The following is a 22,690-nucleotide window of genomic DNA, read 5'->3' on the forward strand; positions in this document are numbered from 1 at the left end:
TGTGCGCTTTTTATTTTCTACGCTATAAACAAAAAAAGAGTGACAATTTTGAAAACAAAAACAATATTTTTTACTTTTTCTATATAACATGCCCAAAAATTAAAAAAAAATAAATTAATTCCCCTCCTTCCTGACTGGGCCATTTTGTACAATACAGCGCTGCGTTACTTTAACTGACAATTGCACGGTCATTCTTTCGGTGGTATTTGATCACCTGTGCGCCTTTTACTTTTTACGCTATAAACAAAAAAAGACCGACAATTTTGAAAAAAAAAACAATATTTTTTACTTTTTCTATAAAAAATGTCCAAAAATTAAAAACAATTTAATACAATTTAATTCCCTCCCCCCCTTCCTGACCAGGCCATTTTTGTACGATTCAGCGCTGCATTATTTTAACTGACAATTGCGCGGTCATGCAAGGCTGCACCCAAATGACATTTACGTCCTTTTTTTCCCACAAATAGAGCTTTCTTTCAGTGGTATTTGATCGCCTGTGCGCCTTTTTATTTTTTACGCTATAAACAAAAAAACTGACAATTTTGAAAACAAAAACAATATTTTTGACTTTTTCTATAAAAAATGTCCAAAAATTAAAAAAAAAAAAAAAATTTAATTCCCCCCCCCTTCCTGACCAGGCCATTTTGTATGATTCAGCGCTGCATTATTTTAACTGAATTGCGCGGTCATGCAATGCTGCACCCAAATGAAATTTACGTCCTTTTTTCCCTCAAATAGAGCTTTCTTTTGGTGGTTTTTGATCGCCTGTGCGCCTTTTATTTTTTACGCTATAAACAAAAAAAGACAGACAATTTTGAAAAAAAAAAACCAATATTTTTTACTTTTTCTATAAAACGTCTAAAAAGTTTTAAAAAATAAAATAAAATTTCATCCCCCCCCCCTCCTGACCAGGCCATTTTTTGCGATACGGCGCTGCGTTACTTTAACTGACAATTGCGCGGTCATGTAACGCTGCACCCAAATTAAATTTACGTATTTTTTTCCCCACAAGTAAAGCTTTCTTTCGGTGGTATTTGATCGCCTGTGTGCTTTTATTTTTCTACGCTATAAACAAAAAAAGTGTGACAATTTTGAAAACAAAAACAATATTTTTGACTTTTTCTATAAAACATGTCCAAAAATTTAAAAAAATAAAATTTAATTCCCCCCCCCCCCCTTCCTGACCAGGCCATTTTGTACGATTCAGCGCTGCATTACTTTAACTGACAATTGCGCGGTCATGCAACGCTGCACCCAAATGAAATTTACATCCTTTTTTCCCTCAAATAGAGCTTTCTTTCGGTGGTATTTGATCGCCTGTGCGCCTTTTATTTTTTACGCTATAAACAAAAAAAGATTGACAATTTTGAAAACAAAAACAATATTTTTGACTTTTTCTATACAACATGCCCAAAAATTAAAAAAAAAATTTAATTCCCCTCCTTCCTGACTGGGCCATTTTGTACAATACGGCGCTGCGTTACTTTAACTGACAATTGCACAGTCATGCAACGCTGCACCCAAATGAAGTTTACGTCCTTTTTTTCCCACAAGTAAAGCTTTCTTTCAGTAGTAATTGATCACCTGTGCGCTTTTATTTTCTACGCTATAAACTAAAAAAGACTGACAATTTTGTAAAACAAAAACAATATTTTTGACTTTTCCTATAAAACATGTCCAAAAAGAAAAATTTAAAAAATCAAATTTCATTCCCCCGCCCCCACCCCCTTCCTGACCGGGCCATTTTTTTGTGATATGGTGCTGCGTTTTCTTTACCTGACAATTGCACGGTCATGCAATGCTGCACCCAAATGAAATTTAAGTCCTTTTTTCCCACAAATAGAGCTTTCTTTCGGTGGCATTTGATCACCTGTGCGCCTTTTGTTTTTTACGCTATAAACAAAAAAAGACTGACAATTTTGAAAAAAAAAACAATATTTTTGACTTTTTTCTATAAAACATGTCCATAAAAAAATCCAATTTAGTCATAAATTTAGGCCAAAATGTATTCTGCGACGTGTTTGCTAAAAAATAATTTCAATGTGTGAATAATTGGTTTACATGAAAGTTATAGCGTTTACAAATGGCAGTATATATATACTGGGATTTTTTTTTTACTAGTAATGGCGGTGATCAGCGACTTATAGCGGGACTGCGGCAGGCATTCTGACACTGGGGGGAACTGACTTGGTGTCATTGACATCCCCAGTGACACCAATATAGTGATTAGTGCTAAAAAAACAGCACTGACACTGTACTAATGACACTGGGCAGGAAGGGGTTAATGTGAGGGGCGATCAAAGGGTTAACTGTGTGTGGGGAGTGTTTTACTAAGGGGCAGGGGGGGGGGGGGGTGCTTCACTGTAAGCACACTCATCAGCATGGATGTGCTGTGGCAGATGTCGCTGTAGACCGGAACTTAGGCTCTGTCACCTCGTGTAGATGAAATAAGTGAAGTTCTCGCTCAACAAAAGTGTTAAGGTGGTCAAAAAACACATTATTATAATAAGTGTGGAAAGTCCGCATCTGGCTCCCCTAAGGAAGTCCTTCTGGCCATCAGCACATCACAGATGATGGCCCCGGATGGATATCTAGCAGAATGAGGCATTCCTTCCATGTCTATTACCATGAAGGTCCTTGTTCAGAGAAGAAGAAGAAGAAGAAGAAGAAGAAGAAGAAGAAGAAGAAGAAGAAGAAGAAGAAGAAGAAGAAGAAGAAGAAGAAGAAGAAGAAGAAGAAGAAGAAGAAGAAGAAGAAGAAGAAGAGAAGAAGAAGAAGAAGAAGAAGAAGAAGAAGAAGAAGAAGAAGAAGAAGAAGAAGAAGAAGAAGAAGAAGAAGAAGAAGAAGTTAAGGATACAGTTACTATTTTAGCTGAAATTTTTTATCATTTGGAAATTTGGAGACCATCACAGCCTGGACTCTTCAGGTGTCTGAAAAACTGGCCAACTGTAAGTGAGACAGAGATGTTTGTTTAAGCCAAGGTCTTCCAGGTATATCTGAAGCACAGGCTGGACATTTGGGAACGAATTGGATTAATCTTATCAATGAGGGGACCTTGGTAGTTGGCAGGATATCCAGTCCCTGCTATAAAAGAACAGACGGAGGAGGAAGTACTGACGTTCAGATCCTGTGAGCAGCAATGGAGGACAGCCTCCATATCTGGCTCCTCTGGTTGACCATTGCATCATTGACATTTTCTCTGCCGGTAAGTTCCAGGAATTGCCAATGCATTCGCTTAACAGTAAAGAATACCCAGGGGCGGACTGACCGTTTGGAAACTCAGGCACTGCCCGAGGGCCTGGAGTCAGTAGGAGGCCCCATGAAATGTCCCTGGTACCTTTTTCATAGGCTTTTTTGAGTTTGGGGAAGGACACAGGGGCCCCATGATCCCCTATTGCCCGGGGGCCCCATGAGTTGTCAGTCCGCCCCGGGAATACTATATCTAAAGCCCTGGTGCCCAATGTGCAGCCTGGGGCAGGGGTGTATTTAGGTTTCATGCTGCCCTAGGCAGCACAAAAATCGGCTACCCCACCACCCCCATGGAGAGACCCTGAGACCGACCAACACCCCCCTTCCCCACGAAGAGAGCCTGACATTGACCAACAACACCACAGCCCCCCACCCAAGAAAGCCTTCCACTACCACCACCCCCCATACAACCCCCCCCCCCCCACCCCCACCTGGCAATAGAGAAGACACTCACCTTTACAGCTCCGGAGATCCCCAGGAACAGGAATCAGCCTCTGCATACACCATCAAGCCGCCCGCAGCCTCTCTCAGATCCCAACTGGTCCCCATGCTGTGTGTGTCCCTTCTTTCCCCCTGAAAAATGCTGCTGCCCCAATGTAAAATGCTGCCCTAGGCAAATGTCTTGTTTGCCTTGTAAATATGCCCCTGGCCTGGAGGCCACATGCAGTTCCTCAGCACTCAGGACCCTTGAAGATAGTAGACTGTAGACTTCCTTTCACACCTTGTTGTGTCTACGGAAAAGGAAGTAAAGGTAAATCTCCCCAATGGGCAATATCGGGACAGGGTCATCCAGTGTCCAGGGCAAGGATCCAGAATTGCCCCCCCCCCCCCGTTAATACATTCTGTGTCTCTTCTTTGCCGCCCTCCTGATTCTCTGCACCCGGGGCAGCTGTCTCTTCTCCCCACCCCTTGTCCATGCCCTGCCAATGGGACTCAAAATCAGAAAAACTGATATGGGGTTTTAACCAATTCCTAATTTTAACCCAAAAAATTTCTTTACAATGACTTTGAGAGACAAGGTTGGGGATTGGTGACTGAAGGGAATATTGGGAGGGGTTATGCAAATGTACAAATGCCTTGGTGAGTGGATGTCAGTGTGGAGGAGGGGACGTTCTTTGGCAGACTATATTTGCATGCAGACCACCCTATTTGACGCCCATAGGTGATGCTAAACCTTCATGATTGGAAGAACTTAAATCAAATGAATGAAAGAGGGAGCAAGGACAATCAGGCTGGGAAAGAAAGAGCTAAATGATGCTGGATGTCCTGCTGACAGAAAATGAGAGGGCTGAAACTGACTCGCCGTATCTTCCAATGCACGCTGAGTGCAGTGAAATCAGAGTAAGTCATTTCAGTCCAGGAGAGGAGCCGCTACAACTGTGCAAGACTGTAGTAGATAAGACTGCATTTTCGGATTTTTAGGTAACAGGTTCTCTTTCATTTAAATATTTTACAATGTATGCAGTATGCTTTCTGTAGATATGTGTTTATGTCTTTTTTTTTTCTTTTTCCAGCTATCAGGAGACGTGGCCCATGATGGTATGTAGATTATTTTGTTTCCTGTACAAAATGTTATGTCTAACTTCAGAAAAAAAAGCCCAATCCAGAAGCTTGTGATAGGAAACCTGCGCTGAGAGAAAAGGTTCTTCTGAAAATGCCAGTTGCCTGGCTGTAATGTTGAGTTAGCAGCTTTAGTACTTTTTGGGGCCCTAACCTGAAACAAATATGTAGTTCAGGAATTCTGATTTTGCTTGCTGCATGCTTTTTCTGGGTCAGAGACCTAAAATGTACTGATAGAGAAGACAGGCAGCAGTTTCAGGAGATTTTTTTTGGGGAGGGGACAAATAACATGCTTTCATGGCCATACTGATTTTCCTTGGAGCTTGAGTGCACAATATGGGAGATACATAGAAATGGGAAGGGGGAACCAGGAGTGGGATCAGGGACAACGGGAGGAGAAAAAAATGCAGCAGGGTTCAGGATGCTGGGCAAGAGCAAGATCAGGAGCAGGATAGATGGCACTCAACGTCGGACAGCAAGCAAAGCAAAACACTGACGCGAAGCGTGCCAGCAGAAAAAAGACTAAATACTTTCCCAACAGCCAACATCAGGTGGAGAATGATTACTAGAAACTGCTTGCTTCCGGGAGACAACTGCTGGTGAACACCAGAATTGCAACCTCCTTCTCTGGGAAGCCCAGTGCTATCAGCATGTGATCCAGGTCAACTCCAAGATCTTGGAGTTTCAGTGCAATGTAGACCCCTTCGATTATCGTCCCACTGATTCTCATATTGGTTCCTGCATGTGTCTGCTATTTTCATTTTCATCAGTCATATGGTATTTAAAGCTCAACTCTAGGTCACCCTCACCCTCCAAAATTGTCCCCTCCACCCTTGTGGGCTTCCCACACCCCCCCTCCCTCCCTTTAAGAAGGTGGGCCCATAATGCCCTGCACTCACAGTATGTCCTCAATCTGTGACACTGGGCACCATTCAACTAGGAAGACTGAGGACATCTTGTGGCAGAGTAGCGGTACTACAAGGGATGAGCATTGCAGTCAAACGCTGCCTGCGGGACCTTTTGAAGAATTTGATCAGTTTTGGGCTGTATGCTCTTTCTTTATTTATTACGTTTTGGGATCATTTATTAATGTATTTCTTTTGTTAAATATGGAATATTGGGGTAGAGCAAGATCAGGAGCAGGATAAATGGCACTCAATATCTGACAGCAAGCAAAGCAAAACACTGACGCAAAGTGTGCTAGTAGAAGAGAGACCAAATACTCTCCCAACAGCAAACATCAGGTGGGGAATGATTACTAGAAACTGCTTGCTTCAGGGAGACAACTGCTGGTGAACACCAGAATCACAACCTCCTGCTCTGGGAAGCCCAGTGCTATCAGCAGGTGATCCAGGTCAACTCCAAGATCTTGGAGAAATGTAGACCCCTTCTACTATCATCCCACTGATTCTTATATTTGTTCCTGCATATCTCTGCTATTTTCATTTTTATCAGGCATGCTGTATTTAAAGCCCAACTCTAGGTCACCCTCCCCCTCCAAAATTGTCCCCTCCACCCTTGTGGCCTTCCCTCCCCAAAGGAGGGTGAGCCCATAATGCCCTGCACTCACAGTATGTCCTCAGTCTGTGACACTGGGCACCATTCAACTAGGAAGACTGAGGACATCTTGTGGCAGAGTAGAGGTACTACAAGGGACGAGCATTGCAGTCAAACACTGCCTGCGGGATCTTTTGAACAATTCGATCAATGTTGGGCTTTTAAGGAAATATATAGAGTGCTGTATGTTTTTTCTTTATTTATTACGTTTTGGGATCATTTATTAATGTATTTCTTTTGTTAAATATAGAATATTGCTTATAACTAAGCCATATTTACAATCCAAAGGATTTTCTATGCTCAGAAATGTATTCTTTTGTTATTGTAGCATATTCAAAACACAGCTGCATGAGTCAGAGAGGGGAACTTTCAATCAGACGCGGTTATAAAGTGAGAAGTCAATGCTGGGCTTTCTTATTTGAAAGCCCAGTATAGTGTCATGGAAGCACTGGTATACTTTGAAAAGGCTTTAGTCAAGTCAGAACATCTGTCAGGAATCAACAACAGAGACTGTCACGTTTCACATGCCTGTCATATGCCTTTAAGTGTTCTTTGTATTTTGTCTCTGCTCCTCCCTTTCCTCTGGTATAGTTCATGCTGTATAGATAGCCCCACCCCTTTTCCCAGTAATGCATTTCAGCTTCAAGCCTCATGTCTTATTGAAGCAGATCACATTATGATCTTTTGACCTATCCGATGTTCATTGTTGTAAGATTCTCTCAGTTTATGGAATAAACTTCACAAGATCTACAAAGTGTCATCTAGATAGAGTCACTGCCTGTGTTATTCAACTAAGATTGGAGTTATCGCTATCTCATCACAACTGTAAGTTACTGAGATCACACTATCAATGCTTAGATTGGAGAGACACAGCAGAGACGGCCAGATCTTCATGGCGACACTTAGAAACTGAAACCAGACTATATATAGTAAAGTAAATTTATTAATAGTAAAACAAAAGACATCCACACACAGTAAACAGGAAACATAAAAATACAAGTGAACCACAATGATGAAACCAACATGCCTAACCAAGTAACAGGAACTAACTACAAACAAACTATATACAATATGTACAAAAATGGGGGAAACGGATAAACAGGGTAAACTGGAGATGCAGAGAACAAATGGGAAGGGGGAACCAGGAGTGGGATCAGGGACAAGGAGAGAAGAGAAAATGCAACAGGGTTGAGGATGCTGTGCAAGAGCAAGATCAGGAGAAGGATAAATGGCACTCAGTATCTGGCAGCAAGCAAACCAAAACACTGACACGAAGCATACTAGCAGTAGGGAGACTAAATACCTTCCCAACAGCCAACATCAGGTGGAGAATGATTACTAGAAACTGCTTGCTTCATGGAGACAACTGCTGGTGAACACCAGAATTACAATCTCCTGCTCTGGGAAGCCCATTGCTATCAGCAGGTGATCCAGGTCCTGACAACACCAGCAAATGTGCATGATGTTAAGTTATTTCCACTTGGTGATCCTTCGTTTTAAATGTGAGCCTCGAAGTCTCTGTACTGAGCTTGAAATCTTTGATTACCATTACTGAAAATCAGTGCGGCTTTTGTTTTAGCTGAAATAACAAAGTCTCCAATGACAGCAGGGTTCAGGATACGGGGCAAGAGCAAGATCAGGAGCAGGATAAATGGCAGCAAGCAAAGCAAAACACTGACGCGAAGCATGCTAGCAGGAGAGAAACTAAAGCCGGCCATACACTGGTCGAATTCCGAAATACTTTTCTTTCGAAAATCTTTTCTGAGAATTTTTGTTCGAGTTTCTCACTATTAGTGGGCCACAGCAACCTCCGATTTGCAAGCGACCATCGAATTTGAGTGATCGAGCACGTTGAAAATTTTTTGAAAAGCGAATGAATTTTTAATCAACGATGGGAGAATTGTGTAAGAAATGTAACTGAAAAACAAATGAGCGTGAGCTGTGACCTGGAATGAAAAGAAAATTCTTGGCCATGAAAATTCTTTTCTGTAGCAACATGAGGTGAAATGAAAGGCTTGTTTGGTCACATTTCGAAATCAACGGTGGCACCATCGGATTACAAAACGCAGAAAATTTCCAATTTTCTAAGGGTGATTGTAACCGTATTAGTGCATTTGCGACAGAAACAACTGAGTACTGACGAGATACTTTTTTTATTTGCACTAACATACAATTTTGAGGACAAGCTTTCGGGGTATGTCCCCTTCTTCAAGGTCCAGGCAGTAGTACTTCACAAAGTTTTAGCAGAATGTTAAAAGAGATGTTGAAAGGGGGAGAAAAAAAAAACCAAAAACACACACAAACAAATGTACACAGCAATGGTTATAAAACTAGGGTTAGACTAGAGATAAGACACAGCAAAAACAGTTTTACGACCCCCTCTGTGAGTGTTGTTCCCACCCCCCCAGTCTTTGCTTTTGCTGTGTCTTATCTCTAGTCTAATCCTAGTTTTATAACCATTGCTGCTTACATTTGTTTGTGTGTGTTTCTTTCTGTTTTTTTTTTCTCCCCCTTTCAACATCTCTTTTAACATTCTGCTAAAACTTTGTGAAGTAGTACTGCCTGGACCTTGAAGAAGGGGACATACCCCGAAAGCTTGTCCTCAAAATTGTGTCACTGCAAATAAAAAAAAGTATCACGTCAGTACTCAACTGTTTCAATTTTCTAAGGAAAATTTGTTCGGAATTCGACCCATGTATAACCTGCATAAATACCTTCCCAACAGCCAACATCAGGTTGCTAGAAACTGCTTACTTCGGGGAGGCGACCGCTGGTGAACACCAGAACTGCAACCTCCTGCTCTAGAGCCCAGTTCTATCAGCAGGTGATCCAGGTCCTGACAACACCAACAAATATGCATGATGTTAGGTTATTTCCAGTTGGTAATCCTTTGTTTTAGATGTGATCCTCAAAGTCTCTGTGGTGAATTTGAAATCTTTGATTACCATTACTGAAAATCAGTGAGGCTTTTTTTGCTCCAATGACATAGACAGGCAGCTTTGCAGCTGTGCAAGACTGGATCTGCCATATAACAAAAAACAAAGTACGGGAACCACTAAGCAGTTATTTGAGTTGATACCAAGCAATCAAATGTCATCATACCTACGGTCATGTCGGTGAATGATGAAGTGGTTCCCAAGGGCGGACTGACAACTCGTGGGGCCCTCGGGGAATAGGGGATCATGGGGCCCCTGTGTTCTCACCCACACTCAAACCACACCCAAAATAGCCTATGAAAGGTACAATGGGCATCTCATGGGGCCCCTTACTGACCCCGAGCCCTCGGGCAGTGCCCGAGTTTCCGAATGGTCAGCCCACCCCTGGGTTCTACTTTGCATGCTGGTTTTTTCACTTACCGAATTTGTTCAGATCACATTGTAGGTAAAACATTCAATGTTTATGTATAACAGATAACAGGTTTTCTCCACTGACCGCTCCCGAGGAGGACGACCCGGAGGATGTCTTCTCTCGAATCTTAAGGATCAACAGAGGTAAAATATTGGATAATCAGATTTCACAAATTCATAACGTTTTTGTAAGTGTTAGGACAAGATCCTTTAGCACCCTAGTCAAAAAGTCCAAAATGCATCATCCCCACTCCTCCCCCAAAAACTACCTAAGCACATAGGTTGCAGGTCCTGCACTTTTTGCTGCCCAAGTCACCATCCTGGGTTTGGGCAGATTTAGCTGTTCATGTATTCTCTCTGTCTATCACGGGCTCTGACATTTTAGAATGTAAAATAAAAATGATGTGATGCCACTCCCCCATTTTTTTGAAACTTCATTTTTAACAACTAGAGGGGTACCTCGGTTTACGAATTTTTCTCCGGGATGTTTTGTATTGCGAAAAATTTGTAAACTGAAACTGAAAATCATGCAAGCCACTAATCATTGGGATAGAAAATCCCAGCCCTGATCTTCTGGAAAATCCTCCAGGGGTTTGCAGTTGGCCACCTCCATGCTGTTGCATGACAGGTTTGCTTTAATATGCAAGCCACGAATCATTGGGATAGAAAATCCCAGCCCTGATCTTCTGGAAGATCCTCCAGGGGTTTGCAGTTGGCCACCTCCATGCTTTCGCATGACAAGTTTGCTTTAATATGCAAGCCACTAATCATTAGGGTAGAAAGTCCCAGCCCTGATCTTCTGGAAGGTCCTCCATGGGTTTGCAGTTTTCAAGGGGTGGTGTTGCAGAGAAAAACTGGCAGGAGGGTTATGGGAAAGTCTTGCTTAATATGTCTACAAGGGATCATGGGAAACATATTAAGTTTAGTTTTAAAGTAAATCCAGTAGACTTCCTTCCCCCCATTGCAGACTTTTCTGTACGGCATTTGTAGCTCAGTTAATGATCTTTGACATTCATGGACCTTGTGGAACCCCAACCCTCTGTATTTTTGCTCTAGACAGAGGTCTACTTTACCCGTGGGCTAAATGGTTGCACTGCCTCCCATCTAATCTGCTTCTCAAAACGAATTTGAACTTGTATATTTCAGACTCTGCTGTGAAGCTGTACCACGGGGACATTGTTCTGGACTCCACCTACAGTGCCATCTCGTGTTCCAACTGCCTGTGGACCAAATCAGCAGATGGAAAGGCCAGGGTGGCCTACACCCTCTCCTCCGAATACAGTGAGTGTGAGAGTCGGGGCAGGTGTCTGATTCATCTCCCAAGGCTGATCCTCTAAACCACACGGGAACTTGGCCCAGACATGGGAGCTTTTTGGCAGATGCAATAATTTCTGGACAAAGTTTGACTAAATCCAGATTATCAACCTGAACCGCTAAATTCCCACCTGAGGTTTTTCTATGGATAAAAGTAGATCTGACACCTAAAATTTAGTTTGTATCATAAGCAATTGCCTTTTTCTTTTTTTTTTCACCTTTTTTGCAACTTGATGCTGCTGACCTCCCCCGGTCTTCGGCCATCATCCTGTATCATAAATAAGTTATATCAATTATAAAATAATTGCTAAGAGAATTCATGGGAAAAGTTGCTTACGAGTGACGGTCCATGCAATCGTCAAGGGTGGGATACGATGCTGAATGCATAAGATAGACAGATAGAGAGAGAGATACAGTTGTGTCCAAAATTATTCAACCCCCAATGCTGTAAAGGGGTTTAGGGACTATAGTGTACATTTGGAATTGTATTCAGAATCAAATCCTACAAGGACGTTGTAACTACCCAAATGCAACTAAAATGACATCAATTGTTTATGTAATACAGTAGTAAATGGTTCTTATGTGGTTTCTTCATTGCCACAATTATTCAACCCCTTAAAGACTACCACTCTGAAGAACAGAGGTTCATACAGGTGCTTTCCATCAGGTATTGAAAACACCTGTGGATGTCACCGAGCAGCAATCAAGCATAATAAGCACCAATTAGGCAGCTTTAAAATGACTGTGATACTCAGCTCCTTCTAGACATTTACTGGTGTGGTTACAAACATGGTGAAGGCAAGAGAATGGTCCAGGAAGACAAGAGAAGAGGTGATTTCTCTTCACAGGAAGGGCAATGGCTATAAGAAGATTGCAAAGATGTTAAACATACCAAGAGACACCTTAGGAAGCATCATTCGCAAATTCAAGGCAAAGGGCACTGTTGAAACGCTACCTGGTCGTGGCAGAAAGAAGATGCTGACTTCGACTGCTGTGCGCTACCTGAAGCGTAGAGTGGAGAGAAGTCCCCGTGTGACTGCTGAGGAACTGAGAAAAGATTTGTCAGATGTGGGTACAGAAGTTTCAGCCCAGACAATAAGACGCACACTGCGTAATGAAGGCCTCCGTGCCAGAACTCCCAGGCGTACCCCCTTGCTGTCTCCAAAGAATAAGAAGAGTCGACTGCAGTATGCCAAAAGCCATGTGGACAAACCACAAAAGTTGTGGGATAGTGTTCTGTGGACTGATGAAACAAAATTAGAACTGTTTGGGCCCATGGATCAACGCTATGTTTGGAGGAGGAAGAACAAGGCCTATGATGAAAAGAACACCTTGCCTACTGTGAAGCATGGTGGAGGGTCAATCATGCTTTGGGGCTGTTTTGCTTCTGCAGGTACAGGGAAGCTTCAGCGTGTGCAAGGTACCATGAATTCTCTTCAGTACCAGGAGATATTGGATGGAAACGTGATGCAGTCCGTCACACACCTGAGGCTTGGGAGACGTTGGACCTTTCAACAGGACAATGATCCCAAGCATACCTCCAAGTCCACTAGAGCATGGTTGCAGAGGAAAGGCTGGAACATTTTGGAGTGGCCATCGCAGTCACCAGACTTAAATCCGATTGAGAACCTCTGGTGGGACTTAAAGAAAGCAGTTGCAGTGCGCAAGCCTAAGAATGTGACTGAACTGGAGGCCTTTGCCCATGAAGAATGGGCGAAGATACCCGTAGATCGCTGCAAGACACTTGTGTCAAGCTATGCTTCACGTTTAAAAGCTGTTATAACTGTAAAAGGATGCTGTACTAAGTACTAAGATTGAATGTCACTTGGGGGTTGAATAAAACTGATAATGCTGTGAGCACAGAAAAGACATTTGTGGTTATTTCATTATAACTGTTATGTTATATTTGTCTGACCTACAAGTGCCTCTTTAATGTAAATGTAAGCAAGATGACTGAATGATCAAAAGCAATGTCAAACTGGCCAAAACACTCAATTTCAGTGGGGGTTGAATAATTTTGGACACAACTGTAGATAGAGAGGGATAGAGAGAGAGAGAGATAGATAGACAGACTGCATGTTGAAATGCGTTTTTATTACAAAATATATGAACAATATTTTTAAAAATACTTTCAAATATACTGTATGCCCTTGAAAATACAAATCTACATTTTTGGAATGCATTTACATGTATATGTAAAAATATATTTTAAAATTACTTTTTTATATGTTAAAAAAAATTTGAAGAATATATTTATAACATATATATTTTTAAAAATATATATTTTTTAAATATATACGTCAGATTTTTTTAACATATAAAAAAGTCATTTTAACACACACATATATATATATATATTTTTTTAACCTTTGCATTTAACATATACTTTTACATATATTTTTAAATGCATTCCAAAAATGTAGATTTGTATTTTTAAAGACAAACAGTATATTTGAAATTGATTTTTAAAAATATCTTTCATATACAGTATTTTGTAATAAAAACACATTTCAACATGCAGTATATGTGTATATGTATGTATATATATATATATATATATATTGAAATATATTGAATATGGCCAAAATTGTAGCATTTCAAATATATGTCAATATATTTGGGAAGAATATTTTAAAAATATATTTCAAATCTATTTTTCTTCCATGTGGGTATTTTAATGAAAACGTTTTAAAACTGTAAATTTCTATGCTCAAAAAAGAAAGTCTTGCCCAGGGGCGGACTGACAACTCATTGGGCCCCCGGGCAATAGAGGATCATGGGGCCCCTGTGTCCTTGCCCAAACTCAAAAAAGCCTATGAAAAAGGTACCAGCGGCATCTCATGGGGCCCCCTACTGACCCCGGGCCCACGGGCAGTGCCCGAGTTTCCAAATGGTCAGTCCGCCCCTGGTCTTGCCTTTGGATATACAACCTTACTACCTCTGTAAAAAAATGGCAGCTCGATAGAGAGACGTTTGTAAATAGCTCCAATGACCACCAATGATTGTGGTATCGTTTTTTTTTTAAGGTAAAGATATTAAAGGTAAATGTAAGGAATTTAAAATATTAATCTTTTTTACTTTATATAGTAAAGCATAAAAAAGGGGTTTTTAATTACCACCGAAAAAGGCCATTCTCAAAAAAAAAAAGTATCTAAAATGAATTTGGGTCCAGTGTTGCATGACGGAGTCATTGTCAGGCAAACGATTAAATGGGCTGGTAATGAAGGGGTATATACAGGCTGGTGTTCAAGTGATTAAGGCAACACCAAACACACAGAACTATCTTAGAAACTTAAGAAAAGCATAAAAATATATTTTTATGAGCCTTTAATGCATCAGTTTGCTTATGGGATTGTCATAGGGAATTTATTTTTGCATTTAGGCAATGCCGAGAAGAGTTTAATTACGGAAGCCTTGGAGACCTTCAGTACGCTGACCTGCATCCAGTTTGTAGAACGCTCCACAGAACAAGACTATCTGAATATATTCTCAGGAAGTGGGTACGTTGCAGTGGAAGGCTTGAAGTAGAACTCCATATATTTATTGTATGCCCTCCGTTATGTCTTTATGGTATCCAGCCATTCTTTGTGCAGTAAAGTAGTCTTTCCAAGATAACATTCATATGAGGTGGCATCAAAAGGTTACGAGAAGTTTTGTAACACACCAACAGATGGCAGCACAAGGCTGCAGGCTCAGTCACAGGGAGCACCAACCTGCATAAGTCAGTGTGCCAAAAGACCATCCTGGGGAGCTGTGCAGCTGGAGCTATTTTTACCACGTGCGTTATTATGTCTCCTATTACATCATGGGCAGCAAGTCAGAACAAAGAGCAAACCTGAAATTCTGCGTGAAACTGGGAAAATCTGCCACAGAAACGTTTGACATGATTCGGCAAGTTTACGGCGATGCTGCAAAGAGCTATGCAAGGTGTTGTGAGTGGCACGGGCGCTTCAAGAGCGGAAGAACATCACTGGAAGACAATGAAAGATCAGGAAGACCTTCAACGAGCTCAACCCCCGAAAATGCCCTCTTCCCGAAGATGAAGATCCAGCTCAGGTCGCCGTTTTGACAACATTGTGGAGATCCAGCGATTTGCCCAGTTTCACGCAGAATTTCACATTTGCTCTTTCTTCTATCTTGCTGTCCATCAGAGGCGTCCCTATGGTTGGTGTCACCCGGTGCAGTAAAACGTGGTGTCACCCCTCCGGAGAGGAGTTGAACCTATATGGGGTTAACTGATCTTGCAACCCATAGCAACCTGCGGGATCACCTTCAGCGGTTTGCAGCCTGTAAGGGGTTAACTGTGGTAGCTCTGCACTAAAGTCGGAGATCGGCGATTGGCTTCTTCGGCCTGAAAGCGGCATGTGCACAGTTGCTTCAGGGGATACATATCTTCATGGGATGCTCATTTTACCACTACACCGGGGGCAGCTGTCACTGTGAATCCGGGATCACCCCAATAACTGGCCAGGACCTTCACAGAGCCCAGAAGCTCTGCTGGCATCCTGCTCCTGCACCCCCTGTGATGGTGTCACCCAGTGCGGCCCGCACCCCCCCCCAGGGACGCCACTTCTGTCCACGACGAAATAGCAGAAGTAGTCAGAATAGCACCAGTTGCACAGCTCCTGATGTGAACAGGACGATGTCTTTTGGCACACTGACTTATGAAAGTCGGTGCCCCATGTGACTGTGTATGTGGCCATTTTTTTTATATTTGTTAAGACCATACACATCAGTCTGTTCCCCAGTGGTGCTTGGGCTGGCTATAGCTTCATGCAGATTATCCAGAGCCCAGAAGCTCCCCTGTGATGGTTTCACACAGTCACCCGGTGAGCCCAGAAGCTCCCCTGTGATGGTGTCACCCGATCACCCGGTGCAGCCTGCACCCCCCTAGGGACGCCACTGCTGTCCATGGCGCAATAGCAGACGTAGTAACGCACGTGGTCAGAATAGCACCAGTTGCACAGCCCCCAGTGTGAACAGGACGATGTCTTTTGGCACACTGACTTATTAAAGTCAGTGCCCCCTGTGACTGTGCGTGCAGCCTTGTGTGGCCATTTTTTTTATACCACCTTGTATATTTGTTAAGACCATTCAAATTAATCTGTTCCCCAGTGGAGCTTAGGCTGGCTATAGCTTCATGCAGATTATCCAGAGCCCAGAAGGTCCCCTGTGATGGTGTCACCTGGTCACCCGGTGAGCCCAGAAGCTCCCCTGTGATGGTGTCACCCGGTGCAGCCTGCACCCCCCTAGGGACGCCACTGCTGTCCATGGTGAAATAGCAGACGTAGTAACGCACGTGGTCAGAATAGCACCAGTTGCACAGCCCCCCGATGTGAACAGGACAATGTCTTTTGGCACACTGACTTATGAAGGTCTGTGCCCCCTGTGACTGTGCGTGCAGCCTTGTGTGGCCATTTTTTTTTATACCACCTTGTATATTTGTTAAGACCATTCAAATTAATCTGTTCCCCAGTGGAGCTTAGGCTGGCTATAGCTTCATGCAAATTATCCGTATATATCTTACCTGTCCATTCTTTCCAAAAGAGAAGAGGAAAAGACACGAGCCTTGTGTGTTCTGCTTTAATCGGTCAAACGAGCAGCAAGAGAAATATCAGTAGCTCCTGGCAGTGCTGGGACAAGGCCACCCATTGCCCAGGGCCAGATGCCAACCTGCCAGCCATGTAACAGAAGGAAGGCACCCCCATCCATACAGTAAACCACTGCGTCCAGGGCGGTCGCCCCTTCCGCCCACCCCTTGTCTTGGTCCTGGGTCCAAGATACTGTCGGTATAATAACAAACCATTTGCTTAGTCACAAGAAATATGTTGTATGTGTTTGAGCCTTTGTATGTGTCTGTGTTTACACTCCCTAAACGTGGCACGTGGACATTTGTATGCAGGTTTCTAAACGTGGCACGTGGACATTTGTATGCAGGTTTCTAAACGTGGCACGTGGACATTTGTATGCAGGTTTCTGCAGTTGGTGCAAAACAAAAACCACAAAAACCACAAAAACCTTAGAAGGCACTAAAATAATAACATGTCTAATCTGGTAGAAAATAAATTATGTGGTCCATTGCAGCCAATAACCAACATTTCCTTTGTCAGGTGCTGGTCATATGTTGGGAAGATGGGAGGGTCCCAGGATGTTTCTCTGATGAAAGGAGGGTGTATGGTCAGGGGAGTGGTACAGCATGAGATCCAGCACTCTTTGGGCTTCTTCCACGAGCAGAGCCGCAGCGACCGTGACACGTTTGTAGACGTCCTGTGGCAGAACATCAACAAAGGTACTCCAAAATATGTGCTGCATACAATGAAAGAAAGCATAAAACATTTGTGGCATTTCAAATGCCACTATGAGCATTGACATACCGTACTTCCATAGATCCAGTCTGTCCAGTCATGTCAGGACCTGGATCACCTGCTGGTGGAACTGTGGTTCCCTGGGCGGAGGGTTGTAGTTCCAGTGTCCACCAACAGGTGTCTTCTAACAGCCAGCAGATCCCAGTGATCCGTCTCCTCCAGGGGCGGACTGACCATTTGGAAACTCGGGCACTGCCCGAGGGCCCGGGGTCAGTAGAGGACCCCATGAGATGCCCCTGGTACCTTTTTCATAGGCTTTTTTGAGTTTGGGCAAAGACACAGGGGCCCCATGATCCCCTATTGCCTGGGGGCCCCATGAGTTGTCAGTCCGCCCCTGGTCTCCACCTGCTGCTGACTGCTGGGAGAATATTTCCTCCTCTACTAGTGCCTCTCACTTCAGTGTTTTGCCTGCCAGTGCAGAGGAAAGCCTCCCTTACAACTCTGGCTCCGGGGCCCGGGGCCCTGGTGGAGTAACAGGGAGCAATGGAGCACAGAGGTTGCCCGGTAGGACTTCTGCAGATGGATGTTGACGCGCCTCCGGGATGCAGACTGGCAGGTGGCAGAAGTGCAGGAGCTGGATACCAGCAAGGAGTTCTGCTATAAGACGCTTATCGCCACCATTACCAGTAAAAAAAAAATACCGCCATTTGTAAACGCTATAACTTTCACATAAACTAATTCATTTGCACATATTGGGATTTTTTTTTTTAGCAAAGAATACATTTTGCCCTACATTTTATGCCAAAATTTGATTTTTTTTTATTGGACATTTTTAATAGCAAAAAGTAAAAAATATTGTTTTTTTCTCAAAATTTTGCACAAAAAATAAAGCACGCAGAGGCAATTATATACCACTGAACAAAAGCTCTATTTGTGGAAAAAAAAGGACGTAAATTTCATTTGGGTGCAGCATTGCATGACCTCACAAATGGCCTGGTCAGGAAGGGGGGCAAATGGTTAAATCCTCTGGAGGGCAAGTGGTTAAAGCCATCAGTCTTTGTGGATCAGTAGCAACAGCCCCCTGTGGACGAGGGACTCGCAGCCCCTCTGAAAAAATCAGCTCAATTGTGAACTACATGCAGAAATATCCCCTCTTCCCTGTATAACTGCTCCCAGCTCCACAGCCTGCAGACACTACCAGGGGCGGACTGACAACTCATGGGGCCTCCGGGCAATAGGGGATCATGGGGCCCCTGTGTCCTTGCCCAAACTCCAAAAAGCCTATGAAAAAGGTACCAGGGGCATCTCATGGAGCCCCCTACTGACCCCAGGCCCTGGGGCAATGCCCGAGTTTCCAAATGGTCAGTCCGCCCCTGGACACTACCAACCCTCCTGGCTGCTCTGAAGACAAGGATGAAGGATTGAGCCCAGTGAGTGCTGTGATCAGTCTAGTAGTCTATGTAGGTAGTAGCTGTCACTTCGCTGAAAGGATGCCAGGAACAGAGCAACCGGTGGTAGGCGGATGTCACAGATGGGCAGGCTAGTAGCAGGTAGAGGACATAGCAGGCAGGCTGATAGCAGACGGCTGTCACAAGGCGGACGTCACAGCAGGCAGGCTGGTAGTAGACAAGATGACAGCAGATAGATGGCACAGCAGGCAGGCTGGTAGCAGAGGGCTGGCAGCAGGCGAACGTCACAGCAGGCAGGCTGGTAGTAGACAGGCTGACAGCAGATAGAGGGCACAGCAGGCGGGCTGATAGCAGATAGCTGTCACAAGGCAGACGTCACAGCAGGCAGACTGGTAGTAGACAGGCTGAGAGCAGATAGATGGCATAGCAGGCAGACTAATAGCAGATGGCTGTCACAAGGCGGACGTCACAGCAGGCTGGCTGGTAGTAGACAGGCTGACAGCAGATAGATGGCACAGCAGGCCGGCTGACAGCAGACAACTGGCAGCAGGCAGATGCCACAGCAGGCAGGCTAGAAGTGGACAAGCTGGCAGCAGGCAGACATATCAGATGAGAGCATACTGGACTACGGAGCTGGAGCAGGCTGGATGAACAGGGTCAGGCAAACTGGGTCAGCAACAGACGGGTAGATCGGGTATAAACAGCAGGCAGGAGAGGAGTCAGGTCACAGGCCAATGTTAGCAATGGTGGAGGCAGATCAGGCAGAGAGAGTAAGCAGAGACAGAATCCAGAGAACAAGTCAAGGTCAGGGCAGGTAGCGACATTTGGAGTCAGGAGCAAGCTAAGTGGAGATCAGAGGTCAGGCACTAAAATCAGGATAAACATGCACAGAAGCTACAGGCCAAACAACAGTTAGCCAGTGCAGTGTTTAAATAGACTGTTTGGCACCAGTCTTGGTAACAGGCACGCATCCGTATGTGCGAGTGCGCATGCATGTACGCAAGTGCACACGCCTATGCTCATTCTTGTGCACATCTGCCAAGCTAGTTGCTGGTATGCGCATTCTTATGCGCCAGGATTCTTTATCTGCACTGGCCCACCACTCTACCAAGGTCTCCAAACCTGGCTTTGGTCAGACTTCCATAAACATGCATATTAGGTCTCCATCTCTTCCGCCTACTGGCTTCTGGAAAGTTCCAGTGGTCCTCCAGAACCAGATGGAGGCAATAGAGTCCCAACCTGTTAAGCCATCCATCTTGACCTGCAGTAACCTGACCTTAATCACAGACTCACACAGCTACCATAAGTCATACACAATAAATTTGCCTATGCTATTCTAGTAGCACACTATAGGGTACTGCATAGGTGTGGAAAAAAATCCCCCCAGTGGAGTCACAGACAATTTCTTTAATTTTTTTAACAAAAATCATAATTCCTCACCACTTTATAAAAAAAAATAAAAATTAGGTTTTTGAATACTCCAAACATTTGTAAAACCAGGAGAGCCCCCTGCTGGCTAGAAATGTAACTATGGAATAATTATATCCACTATTTTATTTTTAACTGACTAAATAAAAGAATATTTTTTTCCATTCTTGAACACAAATATAGAAAAAAATGTATAAAGAAATGATGTATTCCTTTCAATAGAAAGGATTGTGCTCGACAACTAGATCTTTGGAACATGTCCCTGAATAATTGTGCTGTGTCTTTCCATGTAGGTGACTGGCCTGAGTTTAATTCGGTTGACACAAACAATATGGATCTCCCATATGACTACTCTTCAGTCATGCACTATGGGAGGTAAGACTAAACGCATTTTTATTTGTGTCCTTCCCCCCTTAAGAAAGCTGTCTCCCCATATGGATGAAAAATATATTTGAAATATATTTTAAAAATATTCTTCCCAAATATATTGACATACATTTGAAATACTACAATTTTGGCCATATTCAATATATTTCAATAAACATATATATATATATATATATATATATATATATATATATATATATACTGCATGTTGAAATGCGTTTTTATTACAAACTATATGAAAAATATTTTTAAAAATACATTTCAAATATACTGTATGTCTTTTAAAATACAAATCTACATTTTTGGAATGCATTTACAAATATATGTAAAAATGTATGTTAAAATGACTTTTTTATACAGTTAGGTCCATAAATATTGGGACATCGACACAATTCTAACATTTTTGGCTCTATACACCACCACAATGGATTTGAAATGAAACGAACAAGATGTGCTTTAACTGCAGACTGTCAGCTTTAATTTGAGGGTATTTACATCCAAATCAGGTGAACGGTGTAGGAATTAAGCTAGACAGCTTTTGATAAGTCAGCACCATCACAGTGTTGACCAATCAGAAGCCATCTAGCCCATACTGTCATCCCTGCACTGAGAGGAGAGAAAGCTGCTTCACAGGTCTGGGGATTTGAAATCCCTTTGGCTTTCTCCCTCTCAGTGCAGAGATGACAGTAGGGGCTAGAAGGCTTTTGATTGGTCAGCACTGTTACAGGCTCCCCAAAGAATGTCAGATTGATTCAGGGGCGGACTGACAACTCATGGGGCCCCCGGGCAATAGGGGATCGTGGGGCCCCTGTGTCCTTGCCCAAACTCAAAAAAGCCTATGAAAAAGGTACCAGGGGCATCTCATGGGGCCCCCAATGACCCCGGGCCTTCAGGCAGTGCCCGAGTTTCCAAATGGTCAGTCCGCCCCTGGATTGATCAATCCTTCACATCCTGGATATTAATAATAGGAGATCAGAGCCTCGTATGAGTGTCAGCTGAAGATGTACAATCCTGACATATTTGTCCAAAGTACATCTTAGCAGGAGTTGGACTTCCACTCTCTCTATCAGTAAAGAGTACCTGTTGAATATTTGCAGGTACTCCTATTCCAATACATCGGGGGAGCCGAGCCTCATACCCAAACCAGACCAGTCTGTGGAAATCGGGCAGAGATATGGGCTGAGTTCCCTAGACATTTCCAAGCTTAAGAAGCTGTATGATTGCAGTAAGTATACCAAAAAGATCCAATTTTTTCTGCAGCTCACTTTGAGACTGTCCATAATCAACAGATAGAGTTATGGCCAAAAATATTGGCACCCCAGTATATCTGTCAGATAATGCACCACTTTGCTATTTAGACTTCCTGTTCTACTGTTTAGACAAGGTGGGTCTGCAGATGGGGAAGGGGGAGAGGGGTGCCGCAGCTGAAGGAGAGGTGTGAGGACTAAGTGGCCTGGTGGCCTTGTGTTTGATCCACATGTCCTAGACCTAAATGAGCATTTAACCCTCGCAGTACCTATTGCTGAGATAGGGGAGGACAGAGACGATCCTCTCTATGGCTGCATGGAAAAGCTCATAATCTGGCAGATTCATGTGGCCCCCGGGCACTAGGGGATCATGGGGCCCCTGTGTCCTTGCCCAAACTCAAAAAAACCTATGAAAAAGGTACCAGGGGCATCTCATGGGGCCCCCTACTGACCCCGGGCCATCGGGCAGTGGCCGAGTTTCAAAATGGTCAGTCCGCCCCTGGTGGGGACAGAGATGATCCTCTCTATGGCTGCATGGAAAAGCTCAGGATCTGGCAGAGGAGTCTTCATCTCTGCTGATTAGACTTCTTGTTCTACTGCTTAGACAAGGTGGGTCTGGAGCAGGGGCGGACTGACAACTCATGGGGCCCCCGGGCAATAGGGGATCATGGGGCCCCTGTATCCTCGCCCACACTCAAACCACACCTAAAAAAGCCTATGAAAGGTACCAGGGGCATCTCATGGGGCCCCCTACTGACCCTGGGCCCTCGGGCAGTGCCCGAGTTCCCAAATGGTCAGTCCGCCCCTGGTCTGGAGATGTGTGAAGGAGTAGAGGGGTGCCACAGCTACAGGAGAGGTGTGAGGACTAAGTGGCCAGGTGGCGTTGT

The 22,690-nt window shown here is 43.7% G+C and overlaps 1 protein-coding gene across 1 annotated transcript in view; it reads left to right on the top strand.

Annotated features, from left to right (window-relative positions):
• The first annotated feature begins 3,139 nt into the window (after positions 1–3,139).
• The window catches only part of LOC149430902 (astacin-like metalloendopeptidase), a 37,198-nt gene continuing 17,647 nt past the window's right edge, over positions 3,140–22,690 (top strand). The window contains exons 1-8 of the mRNA XM_089665943.1: positions 3,140–3,209; positions 6,152–6,163; positions 9,777–9,857; positions 10,860–10,994; positions 14,410–14,527; positions 17,138–17,316; positions 20,463–20,544; positions 21,654–21,781. Of these exons, the coding sequence (XP_089522069.1) occupies positions 3,140–3,209; positions 6,152–6,163; positions 9,777–9,857; positions 10,860–10,994; positions 14,410–14,527; positions 17,138–17,316; positions 20,463–20,544; positions 21,654–21,781 (805 nt within the window). The remainder of the gene's footprint in view (positions 3,210–6,151; positions 6,164–9,776; positions 9,858–10,859; positions 10,995–14,409; positions 14,528–17,137; positions 17,317–20,462; positions 20,545–21,653; positions 21,782–22,690) is intronic.

The sequence above is a fragment of the Staurois parvus genome, unplaced genomic scaffold (genome assembly GCF_062004578.1).
Source record: "Staurois parvus isolate SC_StPar_1 unplaced genomic scaffold, SC_StPar_1.0 ptg002421l, whole genome shotgun sequence".
Taxonomy (NCBI): Eukaryota; Metazoa; Chordata; class Amphibia; order Anura; family Ranidae; genus Staurois; species Staurois parvus.